General features: G+C 43.2%; 1 protein-coding gene across 1 annotated transcript; it reads right to left on the bottom strand.

Annotated features, from left to right (window-relative positions):
- Positions 1-3,680: 3,680 nt before the first annotated feature.
- LOC139570736 (voltage-gated potassium channel regulatory subunit KCNG3-like) lies at positions 3,681-13,242 on the bottom strand. The gene is made up of 2 exons (XM_071392872.1): positions 12,307-13,242; positions 3,681-8,545 (listed from the first exon to the last, which is right to left on the bottom strand). Exons 1-2 carry the CDS (start codon positions 12,957-12,959, stop codon positions 7,900-7,902), a joined length of 1,299 nt encoding a protein of 432 aa, XP_071248973.1. The 5' UTR covers positions 12,960-13,242; the 3' UTR covers positions 3,681-7,899.
- Positions 13,243-13,555: the final 313 nt, after the last annotated feature.

Here is a 13,555-nt window from a genome sequence, read left to right as displayed (position 1 = left end):
AAAGCCCAGCTGTGGTGGCCGTGAGGCCATGCGTGTGTTTTTGGATAAATTGTCGTGCTCGTGTACTAGCACGGTAACTAACTTGTAGAGAAGTAGTCCATGTAGAAGGACAAAGGAAGGAAGTGCATACGGTGTAGAATAGGAGATATCCGAGGATATCTATGTTTAGAGATGAAACATTGTCAGTGAGTGGGAATGTGGGCAATAGAAGGTTTATGCCCTATTGGGATGGGAACCATGACAAATTATGTGGAAATAGGAAGACAACTGTGAGTAATTCTCATAACGTGTGTTGTCAACAACAGTGATATTTGAAGCGTGACACTGGTATAAGACATTAGGTCTCCCGTATTCTCCAGTAGTAAATTGGCAGATGCTTCAGTATGGTTTATATTAATAGAAGGTATCAGGTCCCGTGACCAAATTATTAGGAATCTATACCTTAACTACTCTCCGGGAAGTAGGTATCACTACCTGAAAAAAAGTTACAATTGGCGTGTATTAGAGGCGTGGGTGAGAAAATCTAAACACCTTGGACACCGTTGGGACAAGCTGAATAATAACTATTCAAATCAAATTGTATTTTTCACATGCGCCGAATACAACAGGTGAAATACTTACAAGCCCTTAACCAACAATGCAGTTTTAAGAAAAATACCTAAAACAAAAGTTAGAAATAAAAATAACAAATAATTAAAGAGCAGCAGTAAAATAACAATAGCGAGGCTATATACAGGGGGTACCGGTAGAGAGTCAATGTGCGGGGGCACAGGTTAGTCGAGGTAATTGAGGTAATATGTACAGGTAGGTGGAGTTATTAAAGTGACTATGCATAGATAATAACAGAGAGTAGCAGCAGCGTAGAAGAGGGTGGTTGGGGGGGGGGGGGGGCAATGAATATAGTCCGGGTTGCCATTTGATTAGATGATCAGGAGTCTTATGGCAGAAGCTGTTTAGAAGCCTCTTGTACCTTGACTTGGCGCTCCGGTACCGCTTCCTGTGCAGTAGCAGAGAGAACAGTCTATGACTAGGGTGGCTGGAGTCTTTGACAATTAGGGATGCACCGAGCTATCTGTTTAAACTACTAGCACACAGCATCGACACCCATGCATACCCCTCAAGACATGCCACCAGAGGTCTTTTCACAATCCCCAAGTCCAGAACAGACTATGGGAGGCTCACAGTACTACATAGAGCCATGACTACATGGGACTCTATTCAACATCAGGTAACTGATCAGGTAAACATCTTAAGGAGCAGCGAGGACTGTGAAGAGACACACACACACACACACACACACCTGGATTCGAACCAGGGTGTCTGTAGTGATGCCTTTGGCACTGAGATGCAGTGCCTTAGACAGGTGCACCACTCGGGAGCTGTTTTGTTGATGTACGGTTTTATCTTTTGTTTCATTTGTAATGTAAGTGCCTTAATTTGTTTGCACCCCAGGATGATTAGCTGCTGCTGTTATGGATTTTATGTATAATGACTAAATGATGTATACGTTTAAAGTAATGAGAGGACTATAACTAACAGAATTCTACCCTGTCTCGGTATAATGATTTGAATGTTTGTGCAGAAGTAAAGAGGAACTGTGGACAGACAACTTGTGACAGACAACTTGTGACCACTGTGAAACTGGTAACAGGAAGAAAGTCTCCCCACTCAGGGAGGGGGGAAACCGTTGGGCTTGCAGTAGATTGTGTAACATGTTGTAGCATATGATAAGCAATGTAGGCATAAGAGAAGACTTGTAAAACAGCATTGTCATTATCTGAGAGGAGGAGGGACATTTATGACGAAGTGAGAGGTATATAAACCAATGTACATGACATGATGGGCAGAGCTCTCGGGAATAAACATTCTGACTATTGTGACTGGCCTCTGTCTGTTTCATTTCAACCAGAACCTTACAAACTCTGGGCTACAGACAGAGTATTTAATTGAAGTTCAGTTTATGAATCTTGGGAACTTAATTACCTTAACAGCTGCATTGGCAGCAGCTAATGGGGATCCCTAATAAATACAAATACAAATGAACCGGGCTAGTTTTACTTCACTTACCTCTTTCTCTCGTTTTCCTATTACTCTACACTACAGACCATTCAGGTCCTTGATCCTCATCTTCCCGATCCATTTCATCACAACTGTTAGCCATATTGATCGAATTCCAGCACAGCTGTTGCTTCTCCAACCATCTCTCCATATCCATCGCCGCATCCTCACTTCTCACCGCCGTCACCGTGTGACCAGTCTACCAGAGGTGCATCCCTGGGCGCCTATCAACTTCGCAGCCTGCCTGTCTGAGCTCATGTTCATATGGCGAAGTTTAACCACGAACCTGAGCGGTTAGCTGAAGAGAGGGCTCAGATACTGCAGTAGACCTGCAAGCTTGCCTTCTTCAACTACAAGACATTCCAGGTGTTCCCTTTGGGTAGGAATAAGATAGATGTAGTGTAGTCATAATTAAATCAAGTAATGAATAAATCTTATTTAGGTAAGAAGCGACTACAGCATGTTTATACTCACTGGCTCTGTCATTGACTATAGAGAATATAATACCCAAAATAATTGGAACCATTGCCCATATTTTATCATCAGCAGAACCTGAGTGAGTCCTCATATCCTCCTGCAATATGCTGTGAAAGTGACTGGATCAGGGCTCTCCAACCCTGTTCCTGGAGAGCTTCTGTCCTGTAGGTTTTCACTCCAACCCTAATCTAAAAATCAAATCAAATGTTATTTGTCACATGCGCCGAAAACCGGTGTAGACCTTACAGTGAAATGTTTACTTACAAGCCCTTAACCAACAATGCAGTTGAGAAAAATACCCCCCAAAAAAGTAACAAATAAAAGTAACAAATGATTAAAGAGCAGTAACAAATAATTAAATTGAAATAATTTGCTGGTTGATAAGCTCAATGAGGTTAGTTACAACTAGGGTTGGATCAAAACCTACAGGAGGGTAGCTCTTCAGGAACAGGGTTGGAGAACCCTCAACTAGATGTTGCTGGTGTTGGGCGCGTTCGTCTGCCCATGCATTTCTGACACATGCCAGATCATACAACGCCTTGATAGGTATTTTACATATCAGCCAACCACATCATGGCACGTTCCACTGCCCAGGCATTGCTAACGCCTGCCAGATCATACAACGCCTGGATAGGTATTTTACGTATCAGCTAAACACATCATATGTTATTGCAATCTGTTAGTCAATGACAAAGGCGATGACATGGCACGCAACCATTGGCTGATGTATGCAACGTCTGAGCAGGGGAACGCATCCCACATGTTATAGCAATCTTGCACCCGACTGCACAGTCAGCTAACAGCTGTTACCATAGACGTCCTTTCATAGAAGTCCAGTCATTGTGCTAACGCTAGTTATCAATTTCCTGCCAACTTCACACAGGGGAAGTAGCCAAAGGGCTTAATTGACCAAATCCAGAAGTATCTCTGTAAATGAAGATGCAGAGTCAAAAATACATTATTCAAACATCAATCACCCATCATTTTCTCCTTGAACAATGTTTTGTTATTTGTTATTAAAGTAATATGTTAATAAAATGGATTCCATTGAAATGAATTACTTCCTGTATTACCTCACTCTATGATATTATAAAGTAAACTCAGACGTGTACAGGTATGTACGCCTAAATGTAGTCAGACAAACGTTCAGATTTGACAGATTAGCTTTATTTATATACAACCATATAACCATTATATATGTAAACAACATAAGCTCTATACAAAATAGCTGGTTTCATAAAAAATAAGGGAAAAAACAATAAACATTTTGGAGATATGGCTTGCATAAACAACACTTTTTTCTAAAGATATCCTATGCGCTGTTTCAATTGTACATTCTATTGAAGCAGCGATATACTAAAGGTGCCCACAGAAGGTGTTTCGGTGTGACAAAGTACGGTAGAGTATACAAAAGTTGCAGGTCCTGTCTGAAATGTCACTATTTATAGTCTGGTAACAAATGTGGGGCCACTTTTGCCCCCACTACATCCAACGTGAGCACGGAAATATGTCCCACAAGGGTTTACAGTAGTGGAAATATTCTTCAGTTATTCTCAAATACTACGTTCAGAAATACAACATTTGTTCCAACAAAACAAAAATCACATTGCCTTATACCTGATCCTCAACACAACAGCGACTTTTCCAGTTGCGTTAATTTCACAAGGGATCAAACTCACTAGTGGTCCACATTTGCTTGTCACACACTTCGCATTCATTTTCACAGTTTTAGTCCAATGTCAAAATACATATTGTGATGACAACAGAGATACTTACGTAATATGTTCCCAGTCCAAATATCAAGATTGCACTGAGTGGGGTGTGGAATATTTGTACATTTCATTGAGTAGAGCAATGTCAGTGACAGGGTGTCAGAAATACATTAAATAGGTCACTCAATGGTCTTATAACCAGTGAACCATGTTCAATCTCCTCGAAATGTGTTTTTATTGCCTGATTTGTCTTGTAATCCCACTTTGATTTAGATGTGTGACAATGGATCTACTCTGACATTTCCTTCATGGTGACCTTTCTGACTTTTTATATGTGCAGTTTTGATTGGCAAAATACATGTGAAATCCACTCCGTTGTTGGTTACCCATGTTATTGAAATGGGGCACTCCCAGATAAGAACCTCATTAGTAGTGACCACTGGGACGTTTGTGTGTGTGTGTGTGTGTGTGTGTGTGTGTGTGTGTGTGTGAGAGAGAGAGGGACAGAGAGACAAACAGACTAAGAGGAGGGAGAGAGTATGGTTAGAGAAAATCCAGCTATTGTAGTCTATATGTGGCTTGGATTTTTTATGGTGTCAGAGTCTGTCCCCCCTGCAGCAGTAAGAATCCCTGATGAATATTGTGGAAATATTAACTTAAGTGGAGTGGAATCCAGGGAGATCTGACTGATGTGGATTTCTGTCAGGGAAAAGTAGGCTGGTCAGATATATAAATCCTCATTGCCGTGGAGCAATGTGACTTGCTGTGAGTTTTTTACTGAGAGCAGAGATAATTAAATGTCGGTGTGAATGTTGACAAGAGAAAGTGACAGTAAATTATTCCCGTAGATGAGGAGGGTCTTGTTGCTGACAGAGATAGGCTACGTGTTGCTGCCAGTTCCCTTCAGGTTCAAAACCCATTGTGTGCTCGCACTCTCAAAGCGAATACTTAAGTTGTTTCCTCTCGAATATCAGGCTCTTTGGTGTGATAATGCACCTCATTCTGTGTGATGGTTTTGACCAACTCTTCTCCTGGAGACATTTGCCATAAGATTATTGCAATACCTCTGAACAACACACAACACACGACATGCTAATATAATGCAAGTCACATTTTTTCAAGGTCAACTAAGTCTAGTCAAGGCTTTTCTCTTTCAAGTGCCTGATTCCCAAAAGGTACGGTCTGAAAAAACGAGTTCAATCAATCTTATTTATATTTTTCTCCCCAATTGGTAGTTACAGTCTTGTCCCATCGCTGCAACTCCCGTACGGACTCAGGAGAGGCGAAGGTCGAGAGCCATGTGTCCTAAGAAACATGACCCCGCCAAGCTGCACTGCTTCTTGACATACTGCTCCCTTAACCCGGAAGCCAGCCGCACCAATGTGTCGGAGGAAACACCGTACATCTGGCGACTGAAGTCAGCATGCATACGGCCAGCCCGCCACAGGGAGTCGCTAGAGCACGATGGGACGCGGACATCCCAAAAACTCCTCTAACCCGGACGACGTGGGCCAATTGTGCACCACCACATGGTTCTCCTGGTCACGGCCAGCTGCGACACAGCCCGGGATCGAACCCGGACCTGTAGTGATGCCTCTAGCACTGCGATGCAGTGCCTTAGACTGCTGCGCCACTCAGGAGGCCCGAGTTTAATCAATCTTATCCCATCAATATTCAACACAGTTAAAGTATTGTGACTGCTGTGTTTGGAAAAGCAGCCAAGTAAATGCCAGGGCAGATCAGAGAGAGCAGATGGTGCTGTCTGCAGCCAGTGGAAACCATTACACTGAGGACAAAGCAAAGGAACACCAAATCTGTATAAACAGAACCAGCATCACTAGTACAATTAGACTGGTATTCCCAGCGGTGACTACCAATCACATCAAATAGAGCAGGGTTTCCCAAACTCGGTCCTGGGCCCTCCTTGGGTGCACATTTTGTTTTTTTGCCCTAGCACTACTCATCTGATTTCAAATAATCAAAGCTTGATGATGAGTTGCTTATTTGAATCCGCTGTGTGGTCCTAGGGCAAAAAAAAAAAAAAACGGGACCGAGTTTGAGAAACCCTGAAATAGAACACACAATTAAGACCCATATACATTCATCACTGACTTGATGAAGTGTCAAATGCTCCCACTATATAAAGTGCTTCCGGGAAGATATAAAACTGCTTTGGTTCAAAATACAGATTCTGTTAGCAAATACTAAAACCAAGTGCTAGAGCAAACACAGCTATCGACAATCTGAGAGAAGAGAGATGGTGCTTGTTAGCCATAACAGGTAGTATACCCTGAAGCAGGCCGATGTGAAGAGAACACATGACGATCTGATTCCCAATTCCCCACCATAGAAATGAGTGAAGGCATGATGAAAGCTTTTCAGATTCAACCGAATTCACTCTGGCAGGAGAGGAGGCGGAATGCATCACACCAGCCACTCAAAGATGGCGTCGACAGTATGTCGAGGAGAAGCAGGTGGGCCAGACAACACCATTGAGAGGAGTGCCTACCAAGGCTGTGGTGGTTTTGACTTACAGTACTGAGGAGGGTGGTGGGGATGGGCATGCCGAGTGCCTTTGTTGTGACAGGCAGAGGCTACCAAGGTTTTGACACCAGCCACAAATGGTTACACTCCTCCAGTCAGAAGACTCGCAGCGCTCCCGAGGCTAAGGCATGCATGCCCTCGCCTCACTACACTGCACAGTGTCAGCTGAACCACCCGTCTCTCCATGACACACTCTCGCTCTGTGGCTCGGTGTTCCACATTACAGACCTGCCTACACAGCTGAGCTGACAGACCCACACAATATTGTACTCTTTCTTGTTAAACCCCTCCCACTTGGTTTCTGCGACAAATACATTTCATAGCCATTTTGCATTGGTTGGTTTTCAGGGGGAGTAGGTAATAGGTTTAGAATGTGACCATGTCTGAGTTGTAAATAGGCTCATTCAAATTCACAAAGTGATGTGCTCTTTACATCTGTCAGGTTTGTGTACGCAAGATAAAAGCAGAAAGGTGAGCGTTGCAGTGAAAGATTAAAGGGAACATACAGTGTACACTGTACTGATACACTTTGGTTCTTTGAAATGCATTGTTGTTCACTCACTGGCCGACGGAATACTTGAAATAAATTATCTAAGAAAGAGAAGCAAAATTATACCTTCCATCTCCCACACTGTGACACTGTCAGAGAGTGGGATTGAAAATGACATTAAAACTCAAATCCCTTTTGTTGCATGTCGCCATATGAGAAGAGAAGAATGCCAGCCAGCAGTGTAATCAACAGTACGTGAAGGCCTCTGTCTGGTCTGACATGATCCAGATGCCCTCTGCCTCGAAAACCACTGTCACCATGGCAGCCGTGGAAACTGTCCTAGTTCCCATCAGGTTCCATTACTTCTTACTTGGACTTTACTGTTGGAAGGTTGAAGGCTGTGCTGTATGCAAACCTCAAAACCCATAACCACAGCAACTGATGTTCAAAGATGAGGGGTACATCAACAAAATGCGTGTGAGACAATGAAAGAGGCCACGTTTCAGATAAATACACAGTTCTAGGGTTGGATGGAGGTCTCTGAAGAGGTGTCGGGGAGTAGCGAGGTGTGCTCCCCCCCCACCCCCCTATTAACCCTCCTGCAACGTCAGTGGTCCCTCAGTTGAGAAACTCTGCGGACAGGCTCCGCGTGCAGCGGGCCGAGCGGAACTTGAGCTCATGGTAGCACTGCACGAAGCTGTGGTAGATGAAGGTGATGGGTAGTGCCAGGAGCACGATGCCGCTCACCACGCACAGGCCACCCAGCACTCGCCCAGGCACGGTGATGGGGTACATGTCTCCATAGCCCACAGTGGTCATGGAGATAATAACCCACCAGCAGGCGGCAGGGATGCTGGCAAAGTCCTCGTTGGGCGACTCCAAGTCCAGGCCGTGCTCCAGCAGCTGGGCTAGAGCACTGAATATGGCCATGGGCACGCAGATGAACAGCAGCAGCATCACCATCTCCCGGTAGCAGCGCCTCAGTGTCAGCCCTAGAGTCTGCAGGCCCAGGAAGTGACGGGCCAGCTTGATCACCCAGAAGATGCGCATCATGCGCAGGACACGCAGGGTGACACCCGCCCGCTGCAGCTGCGAGTTCTCGCCTGTCAGCATCGTCATGGAGATGGAGATGTAGTAGGGCGTGATGGCTAGTAGGTCGATGATGTTGAGGGGCCGTTTGACAAACTCACACTTGTCCCGCGACACGATGAAGCGCACGATGCACTCGGCGGTGAACCAGCTGATACACACAGCCTCGATGATCCTGTCGGAGGGAGAACCAGGCAGAGTTAACGCAAGAAGGAGAGAAGGGGATTCCACTACAGGTCTACACACTATATCTACAAGCAATGGACTGCAGACATTACAGTCGTAAGAGAAAAAAGTAGCTACGGCTGTCGAGGTAGCAGAAACCTTTTTGGTTCAAGGTAGAACCCATTTTGGTTCCAGTTAGAACATTTTCACTGAAGGGCTCCTTAAAGGGTTTATTGAGGGTTAGGGTCTATTCATTGGGTGAAATTTTCTTAGAATGTAGGAGCAGTGGGAGAGTGAAGTTCTATTGAAGAAGAGAGCTGTCAATTCCTTATACAACACTGTTTTACTGTATCGATAGTGGGTCTTGATTGACCAGCGACTCGTAGCAGGCTTCAGTCTCACCACATTGATAACTCATAAAGCTTCACTCTCAAACAGCTGGTAGGCTATATTCTTGGAGCCTTATGACTTATTGACACTATATGCAATATAGACACTTTCACAACGTAATCCTGTTGTAATTTAATTCCAGGACATGCAGAAGATATTCTGCCTTTTACGGTCAGGTTGTAATTTACAGTATTATCGTTTTTTCTACATGCAATGATTTAATAACTTCACCATGCTCTAAGAGATATTCAATGTCTGCTTTTTTTTACCCATCTACCAATAGGTGCCCTTCTTTGCGAGGCATTGGGAAACCTTTCTAGTCTTTGTGGTTTAATCTGTGTTTGAAATTCACTGCTCGACTGAGGGACCTTACAGATAATTGTATGTGTGGGGTACAGCAATGAGGTAGTCATTCAAAAATCATGTTAAACACTATTATTGCATGCATCTGACTTGTTAAGCTAATTTTTACTCTTGAACGTATTTAATCTTGCCACAACAAAGGAGTTGAATACTTATTAACTCAAGACATTTCAGATTTTCATTTTGAATTCATTTGTAAAATGTTCTAAAAACATAAATTCACATTGACATTACGGGCTATTGTGTGTAGGCCAGTGACACAAAGTCTCAATTTAATTGATTTTAAATTCAGGCTGTAACACAACAAAATGTGGGAAAAGTCAAGGGGTTTGAATACTTTCCGAAGGCACTGTAACAGCGACAAATGACAAATGAAACTGGCCTGCGCGTTTTTCGACATTCATTTGATTCCGAGACCCATTCCTGGGCCTTGAGGGCTTTGAGGGGACTTTAAGAAAGGCGGACAGATGTATTGCAGCTCCAGGGAAAGAGGGTGGTAGAAGCATACTGACCAGGGATTTCGGAGGCTTCTTTTCCCACAATTCTACCATCAATTAAAGGCTAGTCAGTCCTGGTTGAGACTGAGCCCTGAGCATGCCTATTAAGATTAGAGAGGGGGAGGACAGGCAGACACAAAGGTTCTTTCTAAAGGTAGGGCTGTAACGAGGGATTTGCGGTCAGCCATTCAAAAGCCAGTTACAGTTTAGTCTATCAAAAATATGCTGCTCTCAAATGCCGATATGAATGAATTTGGATATCTCGCACAATATGACCTCTCGTTTATGATGACCTTTCTCAATGAATGCAATATTTATTCATATGTTATTCATATTTTCCAGCTAGAAATTATACACTGAATAATCTCACATAATTGTTTTGTGGTGACGTTGAGGGGTCACTGTCGCTATCATCAATTAGTAATTTTTTCCCAACCTGCTATACATACAGCAGTCTTGCCTTGGGTCAATGATATGCTGGCAAATATTTAATTTTGACCAAATATAAACTTTTGTCATTTGCATTCAGGTGAGGGCTTGGTGCAAGGGCTCAGTACATCCAAAGTTGTTGCGTAGAGTGGAAGTCCCCTTTACTGTATTACCTTGTGATGTCATGCTCACTTTAATACAACATTTGCCCATTTTAAAGTCAAAAAGTAAATCGGGTACAACCATAACCTCCCACCATTTACTTAGAACAACACCTACCTGTATTACCTACAATTGTACGCACACACACACACACACACTGATACAGTTGGGTGCCTTTCAGGTACCAATACCTTGAGAGCGGTCCGCGTGGCAGTCATGGATACAAGACAGACACACAGGTTAAAGAGCCGAGTGAGAGCAGACAAGAAAGGGATGACAAACAGCTCTGTAGACAAATGGACAGAAGTATTGGCTGACACAGTTATATGTATTGATAAATGGCTAAATTTGATTGATGTATGTTCCGATCTCCTTCAAAACATCAAAATTCTTAAAAAAAAAAAGTAGACATGAGACTGACAGTGTATTACACCAATAAACAGCAATACATTGTTATTATCATCTGTCTCCTCGATGGTCTCCTATGACAATAGTAGGCCTACTCTCCCAGGAATCAGCACCTTGGACAGGTACTGTTCAAAATGGACAGGTCCTGAATATTGTAGTAGGCTACCACTAAAATTCGCACCTTGGCCAGGTACTGTAGGTCTAGTGTAGAATGCCACAAAAAAAACAGCACCTTGGACAGGTACTGTCGGATGCCACTAAAATCAGCACCTAGGACAGTTAGCGATACATACTGTACACGCCTATCCAAAAAGGGAGCAAAAACATAATACATTTCCTGCCTTAATCTAACTGCATCACTGTAAACATGTATTGTCTGTTACAAGAGAGGCAACGCTCCTACTTGTGAAGTTCTTCAGCCTCTCTTGCGTTAAAGACTATGACGTGTTAGTGCTGAAAGATAAAATGCAGAACAATTGAGAACTCAGAGACACAAACGACAATAGTGCAAGGGACAGTGGTGCTTATGGCAATGAACATTTAGTTTGAACACCTTTAAGCTAACAGTGTGTAATATGTCATATTGTAATGACAATTGGCCGACATAGAAAATGGAGACTTTGCCACATGAAATGTGTTGTTCACTTGTTAAGATCAGACCAGAAGCTCCCTTGACATTTAACTTTGTTAAACACTCAGTGCCTCCTCTGTCCCCTTCCCCACCGGGAAGGCTGTAGTCAGGACTGGTGTAGTAGGCCTAATACACACCTGAGATTTCGAGGTTGTATCATATGCATAATACAACAATACAAACTTCTAAATTAGCATGAGTTCTAAAAGATACAGATGTGCAGAGCCGGCTCTAGCCTTTTGGGGGCCCTAAGCAAGATTTGGTTGTAAGGCCCCCCTTGATGGCCCCCCTCTTGATGGCAGAGAGAAAAATAATATATATATATATTTTTTTTTAAAGCAACATTTTCTGCAATTCTACTCATTTTGCCATGACTTATACCATATCAATGATATCTAAGTGAGAATGATTTAAAAAAATCAATGATGGTTCTTGAGGTCAGGGCCACTAGGCACGGTCTGTATTCAGCCATGATTAGATAACTGGCTACACTAATTTACCAATCTAGCAATTGTTAGCTGACATGGATAATTGAGTGACTGTCAGTGACTTATAAAACAATTTTAAAAAACTGCTGATCCATAACCAAACACCTTGTGTATTCAACTATTCTAACTCTCAACAGTAAGTTGAGACCCCAATTGAGTTTTTTTGGGGTTCGGTGGCACCCTAGCGGCCAGGGGCCCTAAGCGACTGCTTATGTCGCTTATGCCTGGAGCCGGCCCTGCAAATGTGTATTGGTAAAATATACTTCACAGCAGCATAAATAACACGTTGTGCATCTCTTGAGGTCCTTTACTGAGAAGTAGGGCATAGAAGCATGTACGACATTGCAGACAATCAAATAACGGGGAAATATTAAAAAAATATATAAAGATAGAACATATATACCCGGATGGATGCTCTAAAGAGTCTGGATTGTACCTGTGCTCCACCACACTGTTGTTCTCAGCGGTTTTCCAATCTGGCAAAGTACTCGCACAAAGCATCACCATGGACACTATAACAAATATAACGGACACTGAAGCTAAGATTTGTGCTGCGACTGATGAAGTCGGTTCATCAAAAGTCCTTCTCATTCTCTCCAGCCACTTCGAATCCTCTCCCTCTGTGACCACTCGAGTCACCAAATTCTCGCCCCTCATTTCTTCGTCGAGATTGTTTTCCTCTTCGGAGAAATGAATGTATGAGTCGGACATCCTATCATCCAGTCTCCGCTGGCAGCAAAACTCCAAGTGTGAGCTCTCCAGCCCCCAATAAATCATCTCGTTGTAGAATGACAGCTCGCACATCTGCGGGACGAACCGTAGCTTCCCGTACCTCACGTACAGCATGATGAAACAAAAAGCCTCGGAGTGCCTATCAAAGAAAAACTCGTTCCGTTCCTGATCATAGTCGTCGCACACTTCCAGTACTTCTTTCTCCGAGGCGCATTTGTGCAAACGGCTCACTCTACTCAGAGGGAAATCTTTTATCACCTCCTTAGAGAACGCATATTTTGTGCCACCCACATTAAGGATACAGATGCTCTTCCCAAACTTCATCTTTCAGCTGTTGACAGGTGTTTGTAGAGAACTGAAAAAGGCACCCTGTGCGTTTTATACAGCGCCAAAAGGCACCAGTTTCTTATAAAACCATCATGCTTTATTTCTCTCCAAATCCAATATTGGAGTCAATACGTTCCTATTGCGTTTGGCCGTTATTACAAGCTTTTTCGTCATTTTCCTTGTTCTGAGAGAGCTATGTCTGGACGACTGGAGTTGTGTCGTGAGGACTATGCAACAGAGCGCGCTACTCTATATCCTTGCGCGACATCGCACTGGTGTTCTGAGCGCCTGTTGTTCCGCTCTACTCAGTGTCCAAACTAGTCCTCCGGGTGCAGATCCCAGTAGTGATGTCACACACGCGCACACGCACACGCACACACACACACTTTAAGACACACGATGTATTTTAAACGATCACGTTTATATTTATTTCACATTTCATGAGTTGATCGATAGTATTCCGTTTCATCTGTAAAATTATTAATAATATAGGCCTAATCACAGTAGTCCGTGAGCCCATATGTGCTTTTTGACAAAGTACTTCTCATTAAATTGACATATGGTAACTTAAGTTTTTAATCAATATGCAGCAC

Source organism: Salvelinus alpinus, chromosome 3, assembly GCF_045679555.1.
Source record: "Salvelinus alpinus chromosome 3, SLU_Salpinus.1, whole genome shotgun sequence".
Lineage (NCBI taxonomy): Eukaryota > Metazoa > Chordata > Actinopteri > Salmoniformes > Salmonidae > Salvelinus > Salvelinus alpinus.
The sequence above is the reverse complement of the archived record's forward strand: the minus strand, read 5'-3'. Positions and strand labels throughout refer to the sequence as shown.

Coding starts and splice junctions, on each gene's coding strand:
- LOC139570736 (XM_071392872.1), bottom strand. CDS start 12,959: ATGAAGTTTGGGAAGAGCATCTGTATCCTTAATGTGGGTGGCACAAAA. Junction 8,546..12,306: donor TCTTTAGAGCATCCATCCGG/GTATATATGTTC, acceptor TCCCTCCGACAG/GATCATCGAGGCTGTGTGTA.